The sequence below is a fragment of the Canis aureus genome, chromosome 11 (assembly GCF_053574225.1).
Source record: "Canis aureus isolate CA01 chromosome 11, VMU_Caureus_v.1.0, whole genome shotgun sequence".
Lineage (NCBI taxonomy): Eukaryota > Metazoa > Chordata > Mammalia > Carnivora > Canidae > Canis > Canis aureus.
This window is the reverse complement of record NC_135621.1, coordinates 44528933-44555917: the sequence shown is the minus strand read 5'-3', so window position 1 is coordinate 44555917 and position 26985 is coordinate 44528933. Positions and strand designations below refer to the sequence as shown.

At 43.5% G+C, this 26985-nt stretch overlaps 1 protein-coding gene and 1 long non-coding RNA gene across 4 annotated transcripts in view; one reads left to right on the top strand and one right to left on the bottom strand.

Moving 5' to 3' along the window:
- The window catches only part of TBC1D8 (TBC1 domain family member 8), a 113030-nt gene extending 97550 nt beyond the window's left edge, over positions 1–15480 (bottom strand). For 2 of the 3 annotated variants that reach the window (XM_077915011.1, XM_077915012.1), the window contains exon 1: positions 15293–15474. In XM_077915011.1, the coding sequence (XP_077771137.1) occupies positions 15293–15419 (127 nt within the window). In that variant the 5' untranslated portion in view covers positions 15420–15474. Of the gene's footprint in view, positions 1–15292 lie in introns of all 3 variants that reach the window. The other variant, XM_077915014.1, reaches the window with a different exon arrangement.
- Positions 15481–15691: 211 nt separating this feature from the next.
- Positions 15692–23060, top strand: LOC144323969 (uncharacterized). The gene is made up of 2 exons (XR_013389351.1): positions 15692–16948; positions 18696–23060. It is a non-coding gene; the product is annotated as an uncharacterized LOC144323969 (long non-coding RNA).
- Positions 23061–26985: the final 3925 nt, after the last annotated feature.

Genomic DNA, 26985 nt, shown 5'->3' with positions numbered 1-26985 from the left:
GAGCCGACTGTGCCAACACTTCCAGAGCACAAGAGAGCTGAGCCCAAGGACAATGTCCATATCCCAAGGCAGAGCCTGGAAGGGCCCCGAGCCAAGCTGTGCTTGCAGGGACCCCACGTGCCTCGGTCCCTGATCAGGAAAAGGGGTCAGAAAGACTTCAAGGGGCCAGAAGCTATCAATTCTTCTGGCCCTGCCACGGGGCTCATAGACAATGTCCTTAAAGGCTGGCAAGAACCTAAAATATAGAGCTCCAGGGCTCTAACCTACTGGACTAAGTATTTCAGTTTTTAAGGGCAAGGACTCCAAAAGCCAATCTCTTACGGTGTCATAAAAACACAAAATGTTTTAATGAAGGAAGTTTAAAATGAAGCTGACATATTTAAGAGGACTTGCAGTGCACACTTGAGAATTCTGGTCCTAGGTTAATTACTACAGTAAGTAATTACTAGAATCGAGTCACTCCAGATTAATTATCACAGTAGAGTAAGTTCCCTGAGGGGCGGACTTTGTTTTGTTCACTGCCTGGAAAAGAGCTAGGCACACAGTAAATACTGGCTGAGTCAATCTGTTTTCCTAGCTTTTCACTCTTTTAAAATTCAGCTGTTTACTGACCACAACCAAGGCCTAACCCAATACTGTAACATATTCACATGATATTAAAAGTTTGTTGTTGTTTTTTAATTCATAAGAGACACAGAGGGAGAGAGGCAGATAGGTAGGCAGAGGGAAAAGCAGGCTCCCCGGGGGAGCCTGATGCAGGACTCGATCCCAGAACCCCAGAATCACGCCCTGAGTCCAAGGCAGATGCTTAACCTCTGAGCCACCCAGGAGGTGCTCCAATATTAAAAAGTCTCATGTGAAAGTCACTTACAGTTTGGGGCAGGTGGAGAATATGCAGATGCACATCTGCCCTGCTGCACATGACACCTGGAACCATGAGAAACCCCAACTCTTTAAAAAGCAGATTACATGGGGCACCTGGGTGGCGTCTGACTTTTGATTTTGGCTCAGGTCATGATCTCAGTATCATGGGATCAAACTCTACCTTGGTCTCTGTGCTGAGCATGGGGCCTGCTTGAGGTTCTCTCCCTGATTCTCTTTGTCCCTCCCCACCCCCCACCTCCCCAGCCCCACAACACCCACCCCTCATACTCTCTAAAGAAAAAAAAGGGGGGGTTACAAAAATGGTCGTTTCAATGAGAAAAACAGAGGGTGTTTAGTTCAGACCCACAATAAGTTATTTTTTTCTTGCAGAAATTTCCTGAAGGTTTCTTTAACTTCTAGGTATAGTTTACATTTTGTTATTACCAGCTAAATATACCTCTATCAAAGTGGAGAGTGCTTCCAGGTTCACATTTACAGCTATTTATCTTTTTATTTGGAATTAACTTCAAGCTCATAGAAAAGTTTCAGGAATTAAAATAGGACAAAGAACATTCATATACCTTTTGCCATGCAACAGATTTGCCTATTGTTAACAGCGTACCCCGTTTGCTTTATTTTTCGCTCTCGATATGATAGTATATAATTATACACACACTTTTTTTTTTCCTGAATCATTTGAAGGGAGACCTATTCCCATGAACAGGGGTATTCTCTTACACAACAACAGCATCGTTATCAACCTCACACGTGGTACTTTCATGTCCCATTCGTATTCTAGTTTTGTCACTGACCTGACCTTAGCATGTTGGTAGCAAGTTTCCCCTTATGGTTCAGGACTCATTCTAGGGTTGGGCATCACTCTTGATCACGTCTCTAACTTCCTTTAATCCTCAGCCTTTTTTGTCTTTTACTGCCGACACTCTGAAGACAAAGGTCCTCATCCCCTTTTCTGGTTTTTGACGGTTTTGATCAACTGAGTTATTCTTAGTTTATAATAAAAAAAAAAAAAAACATGCTTACATCTGAAATATCTTTATTTAAATTCATAGATTTTTCCACACATTTTTAATCATTTGCTCTGTACTTAAAATGTACATCTCTTTGGAGCTGTGATGGGGAAATTGTCCAATTTATATAATTCTGATTCTAAATACAACTTTTCAAGAATGTATATGGCAATATAATACAAATAGCATATTAGAGCATATGTTCCCAAAGCTTCTGCAATTATGATCTCTTGTGGTGTGGGTATATCTGTCATTCAACTCTCTCTGAGATTCTCCTTCCTTCCCTCTCCCCATTTCTATCTTACTCTCCTTTACCCCCACGCCCTCCCTCCCACACACAGACTTCCTAATGATCCTTCTGGTATAAATAGATGCTCACCTATGGAAACTCTGGTCTTGAATCTTACCAAGATTTCAGGCACCATCAACATGTTTCTGGCTTTGCCTATAGTTAGGGTTTCTGCAAGTTTCAATTCAAAGAAAGCAAATAAGTGTACTATTCTATGGTTCTAACTTAACTTTTGAAAAGAAATATAGAATACTCAAATCCGGCTTTCCAGGTCATACAGGAAGTTAAAAATCACACAAGAAAAGCAGCTTTTACAGTGGGATACAAATCCTATTGAAGAGAATTTTCCAGTTCCAAAAGAGGCTCTCCAACTCTTGTTCTTCAAACCTAAAGGTTTTTATTTGGATAAATGAAGACAAGCAAAAGGCAAGGCAAAACAACACCAATTTAGCGCAAATCTTTTCACTGCAAGCATCAGAGCAGTAGACATCAGAACTCTATCTCCAGTGAATGAGACCATCAAACCCACCGAACAGCAATTCCCAAATTAATATGCCACAGTGTAGTGTGATCACTCTTAGCTTCACTTGGCCACATAGCTGGCTCAGGTACTTTACTTCAACTAGCAAGTGGCGGTACAGTAGATACGCATCTCATGTTTAACTTATCAAATTCAAAAAAAAATTAAAAATAAAATAAAATAACTTATCAAATTCAACAACATGCACTGGCCAGAACACAGAGGCAAAACAACTGCTCCCATCAATCAAGGAGCACGGCGGGCGCCAGAGGCCCCTACTTCCCAGGAACTCCTAGTAACGTGAGCAGATTACCAAGAAGAGGACCCTGCTGATTTTAAGGATTTTTTAAAATTTTTCAAGCAATTTTTGTCCTTCGTGTTGATTTTGGAACCTAATACCCACATTAGGAGGCAGCTCCATTTTATCAAGATTAAACAATATCCCCTTTGAAACCTGAGAGTCTAAACTCTCCTTTATTTCAAAAACATAAGGGAAACTAAAGGTTAAAACAAACACACACAGGAAGGTGCATGCGCACACACACACGTATTTTACTAAAACCTAATCTCTCTAGCCAAATCCTTGGCTATGATTGAATCCTTGATAGATGGAAGATGATGACCTATACATTCCTAAAGCAATCTTAATGCCTTGCTTACATTTTACATTTATTTTTCATTATACAGCAATATAACATAAACTCAAAATCCAACTTTAGCTCACTCTGCTTCTGGGGTAGGTGCAATATCCAAATCTCTACCTGAGATTGAACAATGCTGTTTCTTCCTTTTAAAATTGTGTCTGTCGGGCAAATACTGCTTCTCAAGTGAAAAAATCCAGAGGTTTCTTCCAAATCTTCATCACTAGGCCAATCCCATTTTTTAATAAAGATTTCATTTATTTATTTGAGAGAGAGAAAGAGCACACACACATGAAAGGAAGGAAGGGGTAGAGGAAGAGAATTAGACTTCCCGCTGAGCAGACAGCCTGACACAGGGCTCGATCCCAGGATCCTGAGATAATGATCTGAGCCAAAGGCAGACACTTAACAGACTGTGTCACCCAGATGCCCCTAAGCCAATCCCATTTTAAGAATGCTAATACATTTCCTTATTAAAACATCCCTGTAAGGGGCACCTGGGTGGCTCAGCAGTTGAGCGTCTACCTTTGGCTCAGGTCCTGATCCCAGAGTCCTGGGATCGAGACCTCTCCCTCTGCCTATGTCTCTGCCTCTGTGTGTCTCTCATGAATAAATAAGATTTTTTTAAAAAAATTAATAAATAAATAAAACATCCCTATATCTCAAACATTGGGCTACAATTTTTTTTAAAACTCTATTGAATGGACTCAATAATTCACAATAGTCAAACTTCCCAATCTTTGTAATTTGCTGAAATTATATTTAAATTGTTCTAGAAATAAATTATATTGTTTGAATCCTGGTAACATCATTAATAACAAAAGACTATTTATATAGTCAATACCCCAGACAATATGGTTCAAGGGGTATCCCACACACAGGCATCTCAACGTGGCACCAAATGCCAAGCAAGTAACAACCAATTTTTAAATCACCATCATTTCCTCAAAGAATTTCTTTTGGCTGGTGACACCACCACTGTCCAGTGCTGAGCCAACATCCCTGGGATCCATTTAAGTTAGGTCATCCTTTTGGTGGTCACTTACAGATGAGGCATTTTCTTAACCTTATTTCCAAACCAAAATTCCTTGGAAATTGTATCCTGACAATTCCAGTCCTTGCTCACCTGCATGCCTTACAGACTTTGCTGACCTATTTGAATCCTAGCCATTGCCCACAACAAAGCCCAGCAGCCCCTCCCCAAGTCCATACCACAGAAGCAGCTTTCAACAGACCCTCTACCATTTGCTGACAAATAATGTTTGTAATAACCACCAAAAAACAGCCAAATCCCACCCTGATAAAGCTGCCTTCACATGCACGCCTACTTCTCCCCCACCCTTCCACTCCTATACCATGCCTACCTGCACCCAAACTGCTCTCACTGAGGTTGCCAATGTCCCACCAGTCTTTCCCATACAACACTGCAGAGTCCATCCAGTTTCCCTCCCTGCTTCTTGAATACACTTTTCTCTTGACCTCTGGGAAATAACACCCTGCTCATTTCCTCCTATTCTCCTGACCACTCCCCCATCCCCTCTGTATTTTCCTCCCCTACAAGCCTTTCTAGACAGCTCACAAGCACATCAAACTGAACTTGCCCAGACAGCTCCAAGAGGCCACAGAGCTCTTGCACATGCTGTTTCCGCTGCTCAGTCTCTTTCCTCCGTGTTTTACCCAGCTAACACCATCCTACACACCCTGCGGGTCTTAGCTGAGATCAGAGGTCCTCAGAGAACTGCTTCCTGACCCTTAGGGGTATTCCAACCTCTGTTATTCCCTCTCACCACTCATGCGCCCCCTCCCCTGCACTTATCACCATTTATAATTCTGTATTTCATGGTCTAATAATCACCACCACTAGCTTTTTCCATCCCTCTGGATGATAAGCTTCATGAGAAACCTGGCATTGTTGAACAAAATGTGCTTTTGGCTTTTTCTTATATATTTTTTAAGATCTCATTATTATTTTGAGAGAAATTGAGAGAGAGCATGGGTGAGAGGAGAGGCAGAGAGGGAAAGGCTGACTCTGCTGAGCAGGGAACTTGATGTGGGGTTCGATCCAAGGATCCTGGAATCATGACCTGAGCTGAAGGCAGTTGCTTAACCAATTGGGCCACCCAGGCACCCCATTTCTCTTCTTTAAATACTAATAACTAAATGGATTTTGCAAACATATCTAGAAAATATAACAGTTTGAAGTATAAAATCTTCCACTACTATAAAACTATAATAATTGTTTTGCAGGTTAAGAAACTGAGACCCCCAGAAGGAATGGGTTAGTCACAGAACCATGTCTTTGAGGCTAGGTCAGAGATAAAAAACTTGTAACTCCAAACTGATTTCCTCTCTAGAGAAAAAAAAAAAATACAGAATAGTTATCTTTTAATTTCAAATAAAAGTACCTGACAAGATTAGATGCATTTCTGAAAATAGTTCCCAAGTCTCTGTGAAATTGACACACCCCACACATGCTAGACATTTTGAAGGCTAAATATAGTGTATGGAGAGGACAGATATCTGAGGCATGGGCAATCCAAGAGTAATCGTGGTCCATGAGGCAAGAATATAACATCACTTCAATGCTTCTCCTTATCCCCATTACTCATACAGAGCTGGTAACCAGAAAAAAATGCCAAGCTCTCCCAAATTTTAGATTCAGTCTACATTTTATCCAATTTCCGTGTGCATGTAAAGAAACAGGTAATTCCACAAGGCTCGGTGAGAAACACAACAGCCCCTTTACCCCTCCCAACTCTCACTTCCCAGCTCCCCAAAGGCAACCACTTCCAATTCTTAACTGATTCTTTTTTGCATTTACCTCCACATCTCTGAAGAACACGTTTGCACTACTATTTCTTAAATTTTTAGTTGAGGCATTCACTGGCAGCTTTCAGAAGCAGAGTGTTTAGTTCCTTTTCATTGACCACCACCACCACCTTCTAGCACTCATACTTCACTTAGGCTTGGTTAGATCATGAGTCAATATTTACATTATTATAACTATGTGAACATTACTGAGAGCTGAGCTTTGTAGTAAAACTATGACATCTGCCCAACCTACATAACTTTTGGTTTTCCCTGGAGTTCACAACTGCCCCAGAATTCTTGGCTGATTTAGCTTTTTATGTATTATTAAGTTACCCATGGGACACCTGGGTAGCTCAGTTGGTTAAGCATCCTACTCTTGATTTTGGCTCAGGTCATGATCTCAGGGGCATGAGATAGAGCCCTGTTTCGGGCTCTGCACTGAGCATGGAACCTGCTTAAGATTCTCTCTCCCTCTCCCTTTGCCCCTTCCCCACCTTGCACGTGAATGCATTCTCTCTAAAGAAATAAACAAAAATAATAATCTACCCTAATGTGCAGACCTTCCTTCAACATGTGCAAAGATGTTAGGTGCTTTATCAATCTCTCTTCTCCTAGGAGCTGTCCTTGCGGTCTCTCACCCCGCTCCAATCTGGAACAAGAGATCTCTCAGCTATCATCTCAGGATTTCCCTTCAATCACCATCCTGGAGATTCCCTTTTAAGGACTTCTTTTTAGGGGCACCTGGATGGCTCAGTCAGTTAAGTAGCTGTCTTTGGCTCCAGTCATGATCCCAGGATCAAGCCCCACTTTGGGCTCCCTGCTCAGAGGGGAGTCTGCTTCTCCCTCTCCTTCTCTCCCTCTGCTCCAAACCCCCGGCTTGGGCTCTCTCTCTCTCAAATAAATGAATAAAATCTTTTTTTTTTTAAAGACTTCTTTTTAAAAACTGCCAACTCTTGGGGGGAAAGATTGTACACTTCACTGCATGAAAACTAAGAATGCTGGTTCTTCAAAAGACCCAAAATGAAAATAAAATGTCCAGTCACAGAGTGAGAAATATTTTAATACTTCAAAAAGGATACAGAACACATAGATATATGTGCATGTACACACACACACACACACACACACACAGAGCTCCTAAATTAAGAAAAAGACATTTCCCTCATGCCTTTGAGGTTACAGAGCCATGTGATTTGCTTCAGCCAATATAAAGTGAATAGGAGTGCCTGGCTGGCTCAGTCAGTAGAGCATGTGACTCTTGATCTCAGGATGGTGAGTTCAAGCCCAACACTGGGTGTAGAGCTCACTTATAAAAAATAAAAATAAATAAAGTAAATAGAAGGGATAGGTGTCACTTCCAGGCATGAGCTCTAAAAACCAGCATGAGATTCACCAAATTGCTTTTCCCTTTACCGTGTAACCATGGAAGCATTAGGAAGGAGCCTTCCTCCTAATGGACCTCTCTGATTGCCTACATGAGGAGAGAACCCTGGGGACCCACACTGGATATATACCATGAGGGAGAAACAAACTAATGTGGGTCCACGGAGATGTTGGCGTGTTTGTTACAGCATAACCTACCCCATTTTGGCTGATACACGCAATAAGGTCACTGACAGGTATATTCTCTGAAGAAAGTTTCACACATATGAACATTATACAAGAATGTTCATAGAAGCAATATTTGTAATACAACTAGAAACCCAAATTCAACTGACAAGAGAATGTGTAAATAATGGATTACTACCCATCAGCAAAAATGAATAAATGTGGCTACATGAATCAATATGGTTCAATGTTAGAGTAAATATATATATAGAGAGAGAGAGACAGACAGAGACAGGGAGACAGAGAGAGAGACAGCGAACTGGGATGTGGAAAAACAAGCTTCAGAAAAAAACAGTATTATTCCTTTTATATAAAGTTATAAAAGCACACAAAACTCAACAATGTATTAATTAGGGAGGGGAATGGAATCAGGAAAACACACAAGAGATCTCTTAAATATTGCAAATATTAATTTTTTAATAACAGGCAGTGGGTATTGTATTACTTATATATTATATACTCCTATGCACATAGAAGATTTCATATTTTAAAACTTCAGGCAGGGACGCCTGGGTGGCTCAGCGGTTGAGCATCTGCCTTTGACTCAGGGAGTGATCCTGGAGTCCCAGGATCGAGTCCCTCATCGGGCTCCCTGCATGGAGCCTGCTTCTCCCTCTGCCTGTGTCTCTGCCTCTCTCTGTGTTTCTCATGAATAAATAAATAAAATCTTTTAATAAATAAATAAATAAATAAATAAATAAATAAATAAATAAAATAAAATAAAATAAAACTTCAGGCAAACTACAATCCTATTTATTTTTGAATGTCCATTCTATATCAGTAACTACTTGTTCAGAATAAAACCAACCACAGAATACAGTAGTACCCTTTCCTAAGGAGAGCTTCTTTGGGGCTATTTGGTTGTTGATTTTTCCTTCCTTTTTTTAAAGTAAAAAGCAGGAAGCAGAAAAATAAAATCTGGTGGAACAACAGACCCACCAAATGTTCAAGAATATTAATGACTCAACTTTGCAGAGCTGTGTCAGTTGGCTGGTGATGTACTAGGGAAATCATTCTGGGTCTGTATAGGATCATTTACATAAAGGTTACCAACGGGCAGTGCTAACAGCTGGGCTGGCACAGCTGACAAACTACTGCTAGTCCTTACAGGCATGCAGGGTAGGCGTGAGAAATAGCAATGACAACACTCTATATTATTTATTCCTGTTTTTTGCATAATTCCTGTTTCCAGGATGATACAAAACATCTCTCAGCCTCCAAGGCTCACACCTATCAATTTTACTTGGACATCCATGTATTTGCTAAGTATTTATTGAGTGCTCCAGCGACAGAAACTGTTCCAGGGCTAAGGACACAGTGGGGAGGGATACAGACCTGGGATCTCCATCCCGGAGCTCATGGTCTGGTTCCCTAGGAAGTGATAAAGCCATAAAGGGCCACATCATGGCAAACGGTGGTGAGTGCTACAAAGGAAAAGCAGGGGTGGGAGGGTGTAGAAGAGGTTCAGTCCAGTGCAACATCACCAGGCAGTGAAGCTCAGGCTATGATCCGAGGGGTGGGAGAGATCCACCTGACAAGCTGGAGAGTCTGTGCTTACAAGGAGAAAGAGCCCGAGAGGTGGTGCAGAATAGCTCATACAACACCCAAGCAACTGTTTAAATATGCTCAGGGCTGATTTCAATACAAATGATTAAAGTTTTTAAAATTAGGGAGGAAATCTGTTCTGAAAATATGATCAGATTTACTACTTACATTTAAAATAAATTCCTCTCTAACCAATGCTGCCAGAATATAAAATCAAGATCATAAAATCCTACCCCTTCACGGCTAATAAATGAATTCTTTAAAAGCTCCAAGCCTCTCAATCATTTTCAGCTCTTCCTAAAGAGTTCCAATTAGGCTGAAATGGCTAGCCTCCGCTACTGCACCACCCACACATTTGTACCTCACATTATTCCTCGAGGGACACAGTCTCTGCCTTGTTTGATTACCTAATTACAGTGCCCTTATTATGCTTTCATTAAATGCAACTGTTGGAAACCCCAAAGCTTTTATTAATGGCTTATCAGCCCTTAAAAATATATCTGTTATTTTACCTGTATATCTGTATTGGAAGATACCTTCCAATTTATGCTCCTAAAATCAAAGTACTTCCTTTAGTTGTGTTTCTTCCTTACTGTGTTTTTAGAAAACAAGACCAAAGCATGTAAGACTCTAAGGCCAATATTTGGGACGTTTACACAAAGCAAAGACTGCCTGGTTAAACCAAAGAGTTTTGCTTTTGGTGAAAATAAATCCAACAAATTCAGGGGCATCCAGCTGGCTCAGTCAGTAAGGTATGTGGCTCTTAATCTCAGGGTCATGAGTTCAAGCCCTACAGTGGATGTGGAGCCACTTAAAATAAATCTTAAAAAAAAAATTTAAAATTTTAAAAAGCAGGCAAAAACCACTGACAAATTCAGGTACCTGAGCAAGACTACAGCCAATGTCTGATGGACTAGTCAAGAAAGGCAGCATCCAAGCTGGACTTCACCAGTTTCCAACCTTTCAACAGAATCATTCTGAGCAAGGCTAGTGACCCCACATGAATCCCTGGTGTCAGTTCCATATCCCCCAGACATTGGGACACTGTTCCAAAGATAGTAGACAATTCACTCCGGGCACAGTCACTCACATTCAATGCCTGGAACACTAAGGCGAAGTTCCCTTTATTTACTAGGATTTAACAAAGGATTTCAAAGAAGCTCTGTAAGCAAATCCTGCTAGCACAAACTGCTATTTAAATATTTAACTTTCCAATTACACTCCTTAAATACTGCAGTTAATAGGGGCGCCTGTGTGGCTCAGTTGGTTAAGCATCTGACTTGGGCTCAGGTCATAATCTCAGGGTCTTGGGATTGAGTCCCGCATCTGGCTCCCCACTCAGCAGAGCGTCTGCTTCTCCCTCTCCCTCTGCCCCTCCTCCCACCCACTCACTTGTATGCACCCTCAAATAAGCTCCTTAAACAAATAAATACATGTATACATACATAAGTGTGGAAAGAGGTGTTTCCTATATCCTTCGCTACAATGCAAACCTCTTTACAAACACTTTTATTCCAAGAAGCCCTTTGGTTAGTCAATTTTTTTAAGTGTTAAATTTCCTTTTTTTATGGACCTACCTATGAGGGGTAAGTCCAGCTGCTAAGCCCCTCATCAAGTTTTAATTCTAAACCTTGTTTGACCTGGAACTCTTGTGCATTACTGGTAGGAACGTAAAATGGAACCGCCACAGTGGAAAACAGTTTGTCACCCTCTAAAGTAAGCTTCCTTCTTGTCCCTGTCTTGAAGCTGTTACACCTAAGGCTTAAAGAAACTAAATAAACTAGCACAAGGCCTCCCTGCCCAGATTTGTAACCAACAGACTTATCTGGACTCAAAGTCCCTATTTCTCACTACACTGTACTTCCTCCCGTGACCCTGTTAAGCTACTGAGGAATTTGTTAGCCCCTTACTATTATAAATCCAATGACAGGAACAGGGGCTGAAAAGGAGAAAACATCGAGATTTTCTTCAAATTACAATTTCTTAACTGCCAGCCTCTTTGGAAAAAAAAATACAAGATTATACAGGAACGCACGTGATAGAACACTGCAAAATAAGATCCTTCAGCGGGGCACATCTGAGTGGTGACATTCAGTCTTTAAAGCTACATTTGTGCTGCTCATTTTAGAGGACAGAAGTGGTGTGTTCAGTCTGCACCTCCCAAATGCTGACTTCTCCCGCTCAGTTCTCCCAGAACGGACTCGACTTTCATAATATTCCTATATCCCTGAAACTAATGTAACATGTGTGTCAACTACATTTCAATAAAAAAGTGAATAATAATAATAAAAAAATATTCCCCAGGGCTGGAGACTGTATCCAAGTGAATACTTGTATACCTTGACTTCCTCCCTTCCAGAGCAGCAAAATCACTCCTGTCCCAGGAGCCCTGGAAACATGTGAGAAGACTGTATTCAGCTACACCATGTTCTAACCGGAGGAAAAGATCCCTCCCTCCCACCACTGCCCCCAAGCCCTGGATTTCCTTCCCCAGACAGGTATGAGGGGGGTGGTAACAGGCCACCTGAAAAGCTGGTGCCCTGATCCTTCCCCCTGAAAGAAGGGAGCTACAAAAAAAATGGCAGAAAGAGGTCTGTTTCCCATCCCTCCCTCCAGCCTTCCACAGTGGTCCGACTGCCAGGGAAACAGGAAGCCCAGAAGAGAGAGGCGATGTTCCTGTCCTGTGTGATCAGCTCAGCCTCAGTCAGAAAAGCTGGACCTCCGCTCTCACCCAACTTTTAAGAGAAAAGTAGAATCCACCATCTATGCATGTTATTTGTCCACACATTCATCTTACAAACATTTAATGAGCACATACGATGTGTCAGGCACCACTGCAGGTAAAATATCCACCCTAATAGAACAGACAATTCAGCATGAAGAAACAATGAACAAAATGAATAACTATTTTGTGTATTAGAGAAAGACCTATGGAGAAAATAAAGCTGGAGATGGATATTAAAAAACGTACGTGTGTGTGTGTGTGTGTATGAATTAATAGGAAGATTAATTATAATCCTCAATGAAACAAAACTTATTTCTGTGGGCAATTTTTAAACATGTCAGATTAAATGCCAATGGAGAATTCCTATGTTTAAGCTCCTATAATAACAAATTCAGCATCACAATAAAAAAGACACTTCATTACCATTCCCCTACATTTTATTTCCAACCCCTCTTTTATTTCCAACCCCTCTTAACCATTTCTACTTGCTTCTCTCCAAAGAAGTCTAGAACCAGTCAGAATATGCATATTAGCCCTTATAAGTTTTAAATCTTTAAAATAAATTGCTAAAAATCTGCCAAATTATGATTCTACATATTCTGAAAACCACCACCACCATGAAGCTGCCCTGTGTCAGGCTTGACTTTACAACACTCATAATTGGTTGGGTGAGGATCAGCCCACTGGTGGATGTGGTAACTCTGGGTTGCTCAATCAGCACAGCTACGGTTAGTTGCTTCCCAGCTAAATGCCTGAAGGTAAAGTGTCCAGCAGCCAAGGAGATGTCACACTTTCACAATCAACAGGAGGTTCTGGGTTCCCCGGAAATAAAGCAAAGTGTCATGTGTCTTTTTGTGGGGTATTGGGGGGTTGATCAGACCGCCTTTAATAAGAGCACTGTGGGGATGCCTGTGTGGCTCAGCAGTTAAGCGTCTGCCTTCAACTCAGGGCATGATCCCAGGGATAGAGTCCTGGGATAGAGTCCTGCATCGCGCTCCCTGCAGGGAGCCTGCTTCTCCCTCTGCCTCTGCCTCTCTCTGTGTCTCTCATGAATAAATAAATAAAATCTTTTTAAAAAGAAAATTGTGAATACTCACTGTAAGCCCAAACCAAAGTATATGCCAAGTAAGTACAAAGCCAAAGGTATAACATGAGACCTGCTTGATTTTGGAATGCAACAAGGAGGGGGAGTGTATCATTTTGAGTTCATTGCAAATAGACTCTAGAAAAAGAAGTGAAGTCCAGAAGGGACGCTGACTTCAATCTCTATCAGGCACCATATCTGAGGCTTTGCCTAGCTTGTCTGGACCCGTTTCCCTTGCTAAAAGGTGAATACCCTAAGTCTTTCCAAGGCAGCCACAAAAACACCCCACACTGTCAACTGTGCACTGAATTAAGTGATAAAAACACCTGCTGGGGGGATCCCTGGGTGGCGCAGCGGTTTGGCGCCTGCCTTTGGCCCAGGGCGCGATCCTGGAGACCCGGGATCGAATCCCACATCGGGCCCCCGGTGCACGGAGCCTGCTTCTCCCTCTGCCTGTGTCTCTGCCTCTCTCTCTCTCTCTCTCTCTCTCTCTGTGACTATCATTCATACATACATACATACATACATACATAAATAAATAAATAAACACCTGCTGGGTAGATGTTTCATATGTTCCCTGTTTCACAAACCTTCAAACCCTGTCCTCATCCTCTACTAAAGGAGACAGGCCAGGTACTATGCTTAACATACCAAAAATTAAGATACACCGCCCTCAAAAGACTGGGAGGACAAACCCCTCCTCTGGCCTCTTAGCCTCTGACGGGCCTCACAGGGCACCACCAAACTTGATTTCCCAAGAGCTCTGGCATTAAGTGCCACCAAGCTGCTCAGGGACACACCAAGGCCTCAATGGCCTCCTGCCTCCTACACTAACTCCCTCTCTCACAGCTTACAAGCAGCTCCCAGGGCAGGCCTACCTGCTGCCCAACCAGTCCCCACTACTCACCATCATCACTGGTCACCTCACCACCCCCTTTCATCCAGATTCCTCCACTACCCCATCACTCTTCCATCCAGAACGCCACCAGGTCATACCCACTCCTTGAGACTGAGTAAAATCCATCCTCTCACCGAATCCAACTGTCAGCTTTCTCACCTTCCAAGTCTAAAATACAGGAAGGGTAATTCCCCTTGCAGTGAGTTGTTTCAGGACCTACTGATCACATCTCTCCACTAGACTTTACTCCAGGAGGACCCGCCCCGCCCCCGCCCCCGCCCCCAAGAATAAGCCAACACTGGAGTCACCAACAGTGAGCCTAGGCACCCAAGTTCAGTGTCTTGACCTCTCTCTCCAGCCTTGGTCTCATACTTCACTCTCAATAGAAGGAGGGATGTGATGGGAAAAAAAAAAAAAAAAAAAAGATCTAAGGTCTCTTTTAACTCAGATTCTAAAATTTGGAAATTCCATATAGATTCCCTAGACACAAATGAAAAAGGCTAATTAACTGTTCCTCCATTGACCCATTTAAACAGGTGGCCCAGCTATGGAAGCTGGCCTCGATTTTTCCAAATGCTTGATCTTCGCAGATAGTAACTTTTAGAAAAAAAAAAAAAAAAAAAAGCTTTGTTTTTCATAAATTTTACAAGCCTGAGTCTTGTTCCTTCTATCATCGCTTGGAAGAAACACGTGGGGCGGGGGGGGGGGGGTGGTAACTGACCTGCTCGATTTTGCTACTAAGATCCTAAGCTCGGCATTGGCACTGCCTCGGTTTCTCGTCCGGGTGGGCAGACGGTGCCCGGCCCGCCCTGCCCTCTCACCCGGCGGGCCCTGCAGTCCCCGTCCCCGGCCAGGACGCCGCCTGGAGCCTCGGGCGCGTCCAGATGGCCGAGTCGGGGCGGCCCGGGCGCACCCCGCTGTCACCTGGCCCCGCACCACGGCCTGCGCTCCTCCCGGGCGGCCCCTGCCCCCTCGGCTCGCGCTCCGGTCGGCGCTTCTCCCTGGACTCCGGAGCCACGCCGGCCTCCACGCGGTCGCTGGGCCAGGCGGCGAAGGCACCTGCCTCGCCCGCAAAAACGCACGAGCCCGCAAGTCCCTTTTGCCGCCACCTCGACGGGGGCTTGCAAGAGAAACCCCGGGGACAGCAAAACAAGCCCGAGGCAGGGCCGTCCCGGCCGGGCGTCTCCCACGACCTCGCCACCTGCGAGGCGCCCCGGGCCGGGGGCCGCGGCCCCGGGGCCCGGCCCGCTGCGCCCGCCCGCGCCGGCGCGCCCCTTACCCGTGAGGCGGCCGCCCCCCTCGCCGTGCCCGCGGCGCCGCTGCAGGATGAAGTAGCAGCTGCTCTTCTGAGTCACCCAGAGCTTCAGGGCGTTCTTCAGCAGCACCTCCTCGGGCTTGAGCCACATCGCAGCGGCCCGACCGCGCCCGCGGGCCCCGGCTCACATCGCCCCCGCCGCCCGCCGCGCCGGGCCGAGCCCGCTCGGGAGGAAGCGGCGGCGGCGCGGACCGCAGCCAGCCGGCGTCCTGCGCTCGGGGAGTCCGGGGAGCGCGGCCGGCGCAGCTCGCCGCTCGCAGCCCGCGCAGCCGCGCAGGCCCCGCCCCCGCGCAGGCCCCGCCCCCGGCCCGCCCCGGCCCCGCCCCCGGCCCCGCCCCCGCCGCTCCCGCTCGGCTCCCGCTCCCGCGGCGCCGCCTGGGCTTCCGAGTCCCGGCCGCTCGGGCGCACAGTTCCGGAGCCGAGGGAGGAAGTCCCGTCCCCGCCGCCAGGGCCCCCTCCTCCCTCCGCCGCGCTCGCGGGGAGCGCCCTGACTCTCTCTTCCCTCCGCCCGTCCTGGGAGGCAGCTCGGGACCGCGGGGCTCGCCTCCCCGCCCCTCGCTCCGAGAGGAGGAGGAGCGAGGGAAAAGGACATCTTGTTCTCACAGCTGCAGGTTGCCCAACCCAGGGCATTTATTTGTCTTGGGGGGAGCAGAATGCACGCCAGAAAACCCAGGTGTGTTTGGAATAACGTATCATTTGGCCTAACAAGGAACATTTTTACAGATAGCCAAAAGATAGCATTGAACATTAAGATCGATTATTTTCCGATTTTTAAGAATGCTTGGCCCACGGCTTTGATGCTCTCACGAGGGATCCGACAGAGCTGCTGGAGAGGACCCTGAAGTGAAGCACCGGCGCAAACTCGGACTGGACGCCCTCCCGGGTGCACTAAGGGCCCCTGCGGGTCCCACCGCAATGAAACCAGTCGCGTTTGTTCTAAGAGAATTAAAAGACTGGGAGATACAGAATAGGCGATACCAAAGAGGAGCCATAGGGAATGTGGAGACAGGATCTTAAAAACGAGTATTTCCTCAAAGCTGTTGTAGGAACAGACACATGGCAGCTGACCTTAAGCAGGCTGGTGGCCCTCCTAGTAGTGTCCTCAGAGAGGCAGTTAACTCCAACACCCCTAGCAAAACTCCCATCAAAATGGCCCTCAGGTTTTGACAAAGGGGTCCCTGAGAAAATGGGACTTAATTAGGACAGAATTGAAAAGTACAAGTAAATCCCCCGCAGAACACGTGGGGACTGAGTGATACTTCTCACTGGAAGCCAAGGAATCCATTTGCAGAGGATCAGAAGGGGCCAGGTCAGAAGCCTGCGACCTGACCAGGTGGGCTAAGAGCCATGGCAAGAACCCTGAGCCCACCCGGAGGGCAAGGGCATCTGTGGTCAAGAACTGGAAGACCACTGACAAATATCCTCTGAGTAAAACTGAGGAAGGAAGTCAGCTATAATCAGGGAAACTTGGGTGCACTGGAGCATATAGAGCGGCCAGGGATGGCAAGAAAATATTCCTTCAAGAAACAGCCACTGGGACCTCTCTCTCTGGGACAGGCTGCCAGGCCCTGGAATTGCAGAGAAGAATGGAAGATGGGCCCTGCCCCGATGAACTCACAGGTAGGCAAATAGGCACAAAGCATAGTGGGAATGGTGGTGGAGACAGTGGGGATGCACAGAATGAAGTGTCAGTTCCTCAGCAAAGGGGACTGCGAAAGCTTCACAGAACAGTTACCTGCCTGGGGCTTGGGAAATAAATATGTGTTTGCCACCACACAGAGATGACAAGTCTTGTAAATGGATCAGTACTATGACATTGTGGTTTAGGGCACGGAGGATGCAGCCTGCAGAAGTCAGCCTCCTGGGCACAGAGCAAGGCGAAGAAGGTTGGAGAGGAGATCTGGAGGGGCCAATGGAGAGTATCTCACATGGTGGTAACAACATTCTACTCTTGCTCATCTCTAGATGTTCATCACTTTTTTTTTTTTTTTTTTTTTTTTTGTATTATGGTTTAAATTGCGTCCACCGAAATTCTTAGGTCAAAATCCTAATTCCCAGTACCTCGGAATGTGACTTTATTTGGAAACAGAATAATCGCTGATGTAATTAGGAAGTCATAGTAAGGTTATAAGGGAGGGACCCAATGCAATATGACTGGTATCCTTATAAAAGGGAAATTTGGACACAGACATGCACACAGAACACCATGTGAATTTTGGAGTTGTGCTTGCTGCCACAAGCCAAGGAACTACCAGACGTGGAGCAGATCCTTCCCTAATACCCTCAGGAGGAACTAACCCTACCAATACCTGGATCTCAGGTTTCTAGCCTCTAGAACTGTGAGACAAGTTCTGTTGTGTGGATTTTTTTTTTTTAAGATTTTATTTATTTGAGAGAAAGAGAGAGAAATCACCAGACGGGGGGAGGGCAGAGGGAGAAGCGGAGAAACAGGCTCCCCGCTGAGCAGGGACCCCGATGCTGAACTCCATCCTGAGACCCTGGGATCATGACCTAGGCCAAAGTCAGATGCTTAACCAACTGAGAACCACCCAGGTGCCCCCAATTTCTGTTGTTTTAAACCACATGGTTTGTGGTACTTTGTTATGGCAGTTCCGGCAAACAAATACAGCTGGCTCCCTACACCTGTCTACACCTGTTCAGTAGCAAGTCTCTTGAACCAATCTGAGTTAGATTCTGTTTCCTGCCAGGACCCTGAACTGGTGCCTGGAGTGGCCCCAGGAAAAGTTCCTCAGTATGGAATCCTGCCTGGATTACTCACCCATTTGTGCATGCTTGGGGAGCAAAAGAAATGTAGTAATCTGTGGCACGCAGAGGCAGCAAGATACTCAAATCAGTAGTGCCTGTAGTACGAGGGGCAGATGGAGGACAAGGCTTTGGGAGCTTTGCTGCTGTTGCACTTGATTGCTATAGCAACAGCGATAACTAAAGAGATTGCAAGCGAGATGACTGTTTCTGACTGCCTTAGAGAGTTTGTTTGTTTATTTGTTTAAAGATAAGCATGAAGCATTAAATTCTCATCTCAAGGTATAGATGTGGTGAAATCAAAAGGATCCGCTATCCAGTGTAGCCATAGGGCAGACACGGGTCAAGTTCAGATCTTAAATACAGTAGTTTGGGTTACAGAATTATTGGAAAGGGTAAATGCTCTACCTCGGCAAGTTCTCTTGCTGCAATTAGTGATAAGGAAGTAGGGCCATAGACTTGTGATGGGAATATTTGGATGGATGCAGATGAAATGATAGTTTTATGGTGCAGTGGAGGTGTTAGCTAATGCTACAGTGGCAATCATATTACAATATAAATGTATCAGATCAATTCAGTAGTCCTCTCTTTCCCTCTGTTTCAGTTACCTGCTGTCAACTGCTGTCCGAAAACAGATGATCTTCCTCTGATCTATCAACGGAAGGTCAATGTCATTCACCTTACTTCATCTCATCCATGAGCATTTTTTTTAAAGATTTTATTTACTTATTTGAGAGAAAGAGAGAGAATGCACACACACATGAGGGGAGGAGGGACAGAGGGAGAAGGAAAAGCAGGCTGAGTGGGGAGCCTATCAAGAGTCTTGTTCTCAGGACCCTGAGACCATGACCTGAACTGAAGTTGGATGCTTAACTGACTGAGCCACCGGGTACCCCTCATCACATGAGCATTTTATCATCTCATATCATCACCAGAGGAAAAAGGATAAATACAGTATAAAAAGATTTTGAGAGACCACATTATTTATATAACTTTTATTGCAGTATATTGTTATAATTGTTCTATTCATTTTTGATTATTGTACTTAATCTCTTACTATGCTAAATCTATAAATTGAACTTTGTAATAGGTACATGTGTATAGGAAAAACATTATGTACTATCACAGATTCACTGCTATCCATGGTCCATGGTTTCAGGCATCCACTTGGGGACTTGGAACATATCCCCTACAGATAAAGGGAGACTACCATATGTTGTACACCTTAAATTTACACAAAGTTATATGTCAATTGTATCTCAATTTTTTTTAAAGATTTTATTTATTTATTCATGAGAAACACAGAGAGGAGAGAGAGAGAGAGAGAGAGAGAGAGAGGCAGAGACAGGCAGAGGGAGAAGCAGGCTCCATGCAGGGAGCCTGACGTGGGACTCAATCCTGGGTCTCCAGGATCACGCCCTGGGCCGAAGGCGTTGCTAAACTACTGAGCCACCCGGGCTGCCCCTATATCTCAATTTTTAAAAAAGAAAGTTAGAGGCAGAAACTTGAAAAAAATAGAATAACAGAATTAGAATAGAAATTGATAAAATTATCCCCAAACTTATCAAAAAAGTTATTATAACAAGTGTGTAACAGCGAAAGCAGATAAATCTAAAAGTTAGATACTGAAAAATTAATACAGTCTCAGGACGCCTGGGTGGCTCAACAGTTGACTGTCTGTCTTTGGCTCAGGGAATGATCTGAGGGTCCAGGATCGAGTACCACATTGGGCTCCCCACTGCCTATGTCTCTGTGTCTCTCATGAATAAATAAATAAAATCTTTTAAAAAATTAATACAGTCTATAGAAAAATTGATCAATAGAAAGGAAAACAGGGAAGATTCAAAATAGAGCTTTATAAGTGCAAAAAAATAGACATCACTGCAGATTCTAGAGTTAACAAAAAATACTAATATATCATTAATGATAATTTAGGAGTGCCTGGGTGGCTCAGTCAGTTAAGCATCTGCCTTCAGCTTAGGTTATGATCCTGGGGTCCTAAGATGGAGCCCTACATCAGGCTCCCTGCTCAGCAGAGTCTGCTTCTCCCTCTCCCTCTGTCTCTTTCCCTGCTTGTGCTCTCTCTCTCTCTCTCTCTCTCTCTCTCTCTTTTAAATAAATAAATAAAATAGTTAATAATAATTTTAAAAGCTGAGTTTCCAAATCCCAAGCCTCCCTTGCCAACAGAAGCAACATTTCCCTATGTGAGAAAATTAGCATTCACTAACATGAAGAGCTTTCAAGACTTCACCTGAGGCATTTGTCTCCTATGTAAATGCCTATTCTCCTCAAAACCTGCCCACATGGCACCTCACTGGCTCCTGGCCCATAACAAGAGTAAACTCCCAGCGTTGCCCAGAATGATGATTACTAGGTCTGCTGGAGTGGGAGTAGAAATAGATTTCTACAGCAAGGCAGTTGGAATATCTTGCCAATATGTATTGAGAGAAAGCTGACAGTCATATATGGACATGGATTCTAAAGAGTTAAACCAAGGATAAGATATAAGGTTGGATTCAGCAAAATTTATGAATAAATATGCACTCACTCAAGACTCCTGATGTAATGTGTCATAAACAGCATCTGTGGGTGGCTCTAAGGTTTGATTCCTTAGTTTATTGAAGCCTGGATTCAACAATGGCCTATAATAAATGAGGTTGAGATGCCAAAATTTCCCTAGCATATTATAGGCTGAGAAAAGAGTCTGTAGATTCAGGAGATAGGAATGTTTGAGTAGATATATTATGTGCAACCTACTCAGCTACCACCCAATAAACACACACTGTGCATCTTCATCAAGACATTAAGAGATGTTGGGAATTTTTCTTCTATTAATGGCAGTTAAAAACCACTATCCTGCTGAAAACAATCATAGAAGCTGGACAAAGTATAAAAACAAATCTGTTTCTTTCCTTTTTTTTTAAGATTTTTATTTATTTATTCATGAGAGAGACAGAGAGAGAGGCAGAGACACAGGCAGAGAGAGAAGCAGGCTCCTTGCAGGGAGCCCAATGTGGGACTGGATTCCAGGACTCCAGGATCATGCCCTGGGCCTAAGGCAGGCGCTCAACCACTGAGCCACCCAGGTGTCCCAACAAATCTGTTTCAATTCATGAAAGCACTACTATGGAATCAAGGTCATGTATCTGGGGAGGTAAAACTGACGTATAATCAAGTCCTTTCCTTCAAAGTATGTGCCGATCCCCAAATTACAGCTAGGAGATTAAGAAACCAAGCACATCTTCTGAAAGTTTCCAGGTCCAAGGAGACAAAATTGAAGTCGGGATCCCCAAAGTGTTATATCCCCAGAATAGAGAGGAACCAGAAGAAGACAAGACTCCACAAAGACTAGACCTGCTCAGCCCACAAGCATCTCAATGCCTAATTAAGATTAATTTATTTATGTCAGAGAGAGAGAAAATGTGAGTGGAGGGAAGGGCAGAGGGAGATAGAGAAAGTCAGCCCAAGCTGACTCCCTAATGAGTGTAGAGCCCAACACAGGGCTTGATCCCAGGACTCCAAGATCATGACCTGAGCTGATCAAGAGTCAGTTGCTCAACCTACTGAACCACCCAGGCTCCTAGTGCCTAATTAAAATTAAGATCTCCCCCAACCATAATTACCTTTCAGGAGCAAAAGTATATCCTCCCAACAGATGGTAACACCATCCACAGCCTCAACTTTTTCTATGATCTTTCATACACCATATTCAGCACCAATATATTACCAGACATAATAGGAAACAAGACCACAAGACTAAAAATCAAAAGGTAAAAGGAATAAAATCTATTATAACAAAGTAGTCAGACATTGGAGTTGCCAGATACAGAGTAGGATTATAGGGATCCCTGGGTGGTGTAGTGGTTTAGCACCTGTCTTTGGCCCAGGGTGCAATCCTGGAGACCTGGGATCAAATCCCATGTCGGGCTCCCGGTGCATGGAGCCTGCTTCTCCCTCTGCCTATGTCTCTGCCTCTCTCTCTCTCTCTCACTGTGTGCCTATAATAAATAATAAAATAAAAAAATTCTTAAAAGGGATTATATATAAATTATAAGTTCAAGAATTGAGATAAAAATAGAATTTCAGCAGAAAGCTAGAAAATATATTTTTTAAGATATCAAATGGAGGGCAGCCTGGGTGGCTCAGCGGTTTAGCGCCACCTTCAGCCCAAGGCGCGATCCTGGAGACCCAGGATTGAGTCCCACATCAGGCTCCCTGCATGGAACCTGCTTCTCCCTCTGCCTGTGTCTCTGTCTGTCTCTGTGTGTGTGTGTGTCTCTCATGAATAAATAAAATCTTTATAAAAAAAAGATATAAAATGGAAATCTTAGCATTGAAAAAGCACAATACTTGAAATTAAGCATTCCATAGGTGAGTATAAAAGTAGACTACACAAAGTTAGAGCATTAGTGAACTGAAAGATTAATCGAAAGAAAATAGCCAGATATTTCCCCCAAGAAGATAGGCAAATGGCCAATAAGCACATGAAAAAACACTCAACATCATTAGCCATCAGGGAAATGCACTTCAAAACTACAATGAAGGGACCCCTGGGTGGCTCAGTGGTTGGGCATCTGCCTTCAGCTCAGGGCGTAATCCCTGTCTGGGGATCAAGTCCCACATTGGGCTCCCTGTGAGGACCCTGCTTCTCCCTCTGTCTATGTCTCTGCCTCTCTCTCTGTGTGTCTCCTGAATAAATAAAAAAAAATCTTAAAAAAGACTACAATGAAATACCACATTGAATTCACTAGGATGGCTGTAATTAAAAGACAAAAACAGAATAATAAGCATTGGTGAAATCTGATCTGTCAGACATTGCTGGTAAGAATTTAAATGGTGTAGTTGCTTTGGAAAACAGTTCTCAAAAAGTTAAACATAAAATTACCATATGACCCAGCAATTCTGTTCTTAGGTATGTACCCAAGAGAATTGAAAATCTACATTCAAATAAAAAAAAACTTAACATGAATGTTTTGAGCAGTAGTTATTCATAATAGTTAAAAAGTGGAAACAGCCTAAATGTCCATCATCTGATGAATGGATAAACAAACTGTATATCCATACAATGGAATATTATTCAGCCATAAAAAAGAATAAAGTAATGGCACATGCTACAGTACAACATGGTTGAATCTTGAAAGCCACTATGCTAAATGAAGGAACCTACTCACAAAGAGCCATATATTGTATGATCCATTTATATGAAATGTCCAGAATAAGCAAATCTATAGAGATGGAAAATAGACTAGTGGTTGCCATGGGTTGAGGGGAGAGGGGAGTAGGAGAAATGAAGAGTAACTGCTTAATGGATATGAGGTTTCCTTTGCAGTGACAAAAATGTTTTGGAAAATAGGATGTTTGCACAACATCGTGAATATAGTGAAATCCACAAGATTGTGCACTTTGAAAGGTACAATGGATAGCAATGGAAATGATTCTTGTCCAAAGCAACGCAAGTAAACTTTGGTCAATAGGGATGCCCCCCATCAAATATTAATCCATTTTGTATCTATTAGCAAATTCACTTCAACATTCCTGACAAGCATCTATTTCTGTACCTATTTATCTGTTCTTCACATTCTCCTTTGAACTAGTCTTAACATCTTACTGGTACCATCATTAATTATGGAGCTGAATAAAATTGTTACTCCATGTTCATTTTGTGTCTACAATGAGAGTCATGCTTTTAACTTTTTGAAAATTATACTTTAGTGGTAAGAAGAGGGACATGACTGGCAGGATGCTGAAATTATTTCATCGTAGCAGAAAGATGGAGAATGGAAAGAGAAGTTAACCTTCAAAGATAGGTTTTGCTCCCCTACAGAGAATCCAAATATCCTGCTAATTATACCCTCCTGGCCCCCAAAAAAGATGCTACTTCGTCTAAAACTCTTGGCAAAGTCCACCTGGAGAAATAGTCCTGATCTCCAGGACATGTCTCTCCTCTGAGAACATCCAAACCCCAGTGACCACTTCCTCCTCACCCTGACTATCTGAGAGAAAACATAAGGACACAGGCACAGAAGCATGCCCTGCCTTGGAATGATAACCGTTCAGAGATGAAAGTACATCTTCATTTAAAACTTGAGTAACAGTATTTGCCTATGGGTTAGGGTTAGGTTAGAGTTTGGGTTAGGTTAGGCTCAGGGTTAGATTTATAGTTAGGGGGCAGCCTCGGTGGCTGAGTGGTTTAGTGCTGCCTTCAACCTGGAGACCCAGGATCAAGTTCCAGGTCAGGCTCCCTGCGTGGAGCCTGCTTCTCCCTCTGCCTGTGTCTCTGCCTCTCAGTCTCTCTCTCTCTCTCTCTCTCTCTCTCTCTCTCTTTCTCTCAAATAAATAAATAAAATCTTTAAAAAAAAAAAAAAGATTTAGGGTTAGGGACTTAGCTGTTAGGTGATTGGCCAGAGTGGACATGGGTTTAATAAGAAACACCAAGAGTCTTTTTTTTAGTAGAAGTATGAAACTGCTTTTATGAGTCTGTCCTTGTCAGCAGTTCCCCTCTTTGGGTAGTACTGATCCAGGACCCTGCCTCTGTAGTCACAGGCCTGACTCTTATGTCCCATCCACATCTGTACAGTTTGTCAATGTTAGCCTTTTCTGGCATCATATCTTACCCCTTGAGCTTTTTCTCACACATACAAAGGTGGAATAATTAAAAAGGAGAAGAAAATGGGAAAGAAAACTGAATATTCTCAGACTTACACTTGAAGCCAGAAAGAAATCCTAATGTAACCCATTTGATTTCTGTTCACCATTAATGCTCTCCAATTCATAGTAGAATCAGCATTTGTGTTTTCTATGTCTATTCATTTCCAGTTTCTAAATGTAATAATTTTCATTTTTGCATTGACTTAATTTCTTTAATCCTTGAAACAATATGTCTTTTTGAAATTATTGATTTCCTTTTGAGCCCTACTTTCATATTCTGCTAGTCAGCTTGACTTTTGGCTCACATTTCCAGCTTTGTAACTTCTCCTAGTCATGACTTTGTGTTTCCTCTTATAATATATGAGGAATAATATGACTGCTGTGAGGGCAAACCTGTGACCTAGGGCATAGATTCTTGATCTATTAATGATAGTGATATTATTCCTCATATATTATAAGAGCAGAGGCCACTGGACCAATTTTTCACTTCTAAATCCAGAAATGGGGACAGCAAGTCACAAATAGATGACTTATCCATATTGAACCACTACTGAAAGCAGACCTTAGTCAATTTGGTTATACATAACTAATAAGTTCTTTTTGGTAAATGTCACTGGTTTGAGATAAGGGAGAATGTTAGATCTCCCCCCAATCCTCATCTTAAGAAAGGTAATTTGTTAAAATGGAAGCAAATCACAGACCAAGTTTCAGGGTACATTCAAGCATGTATTAAAGATTCATTAGAAGGGCACCTGGGTGTCCCAGTGGCTGAGCATCTGCCTTCCATTCAGGTTGTGATCCCCGGGGTCCTGGGATTGAGTCCTGCATCAGGCTCCCAGCAGGGAACCTGCTTCTCCCTCTGCCTGTGTCTCTGCCTCTCTCTGTGTGTCTCTCATGAATAAATAAATAAAACCTTTTTTAAAAAATAAAATAAACATTTATTAGAAAGAGAGCCCAGGGCTCCTGGGTGGCTCAGTTAAGCGTCTGAGTCTTGATTTTGGCTCAGGTCATGATCTCAGGGTCATGAGATTGAGCCCCGCATTGGGTTCTACACTTGGTGTGGAACCTGCTTAACATTCTCTCTCCCTCTCCCTCTGCCACCCCCTACACATACTCCCTCTCTCTAAAAAGATAAAAGAGGGATGCCTGGGTGGCTCAGCAGTTGAGCATCTTCCTTTGGCCCATGATGTGATCCCAGAGACCTGCATTGAGCTCCCCGCCCAGTGGCCTGCTTCTCTCTCTGCCTGTCTCTGCCTCTGTCTCTGTGTCTCTTATGAGTAAATAAATAAAAATCTTTAAAAAAAGAGAAAGTGAGAGTGAGAGAGAGAGCCCAATATAGTCCTATACCCTGTTTTATAAGCTCTTGAAATCATAGATCTCTAACTACACCTGGCATTAAATGTTAACTCAAGACAAAATCACAGTCATACCCCAGAAGTAATTTCCTCATTGGCATCAGGTAACCAGAATTCTCTGAGTCAAAAGTTGGACATAGGAATGTTTAGTTCAAGCCTTACATACCCTTCTAGGGGGTGAGAGGTGAAGGGCTCACTACATTTTAGCCAACTCACCTTCTCAAACAAAATAAATTGCACCAATAAAATCATTTTTCTAACAACCATTGGGCTGATTAGCAATTTTTCTACTTGCTGATTGGAGAGAAAGATAGCTGGAGTGTGGGCATTTGATTATATGCTCCCTAACTGCCCCTAGAGTATGTATTCACATTTAGAATTAGAGTGCCTGGGGCAGCCTGAGTGGCTCAGGGTGTTTAGCGCCTCCTTCGGCCCCGAGCGTGATCCTGGAGACCCGAGAGATCGTGTCCCACGTTAGGCTCCCTGCATGGAGCCTGCTTCTCCATCTGCCTTTGTCTCTGCCTCTCTCTCTGTTTCTCATGAATAAATAAATAAAATCTTAAAAAAGAATTAGAGTGCCTGATGCTGTCTCCAAAGTTTTTAGATTAAAACTGACTAGTACCCACATACATGTCACTTTATAACCCATATTAAAGTGTATTAAAGTAAATTCCTGCCAGTACACAACTGCCATCTGTCTTCCAGGACTCATAGGAATCTATGGCTCAGTGGCTTAGTTAGAATACAGTCTATATAAGCTCCCTCTTCAGGGATTTGTACAGCAGGAGGGTCTGTGGTACTCCCTTTTGTAAAGACAGTGCACAGATCCTTCTGTAATCTAGGGCAGTTCATCTAACCTCTGCTTGCAATTTTTCCCATGTCTGTACTTAT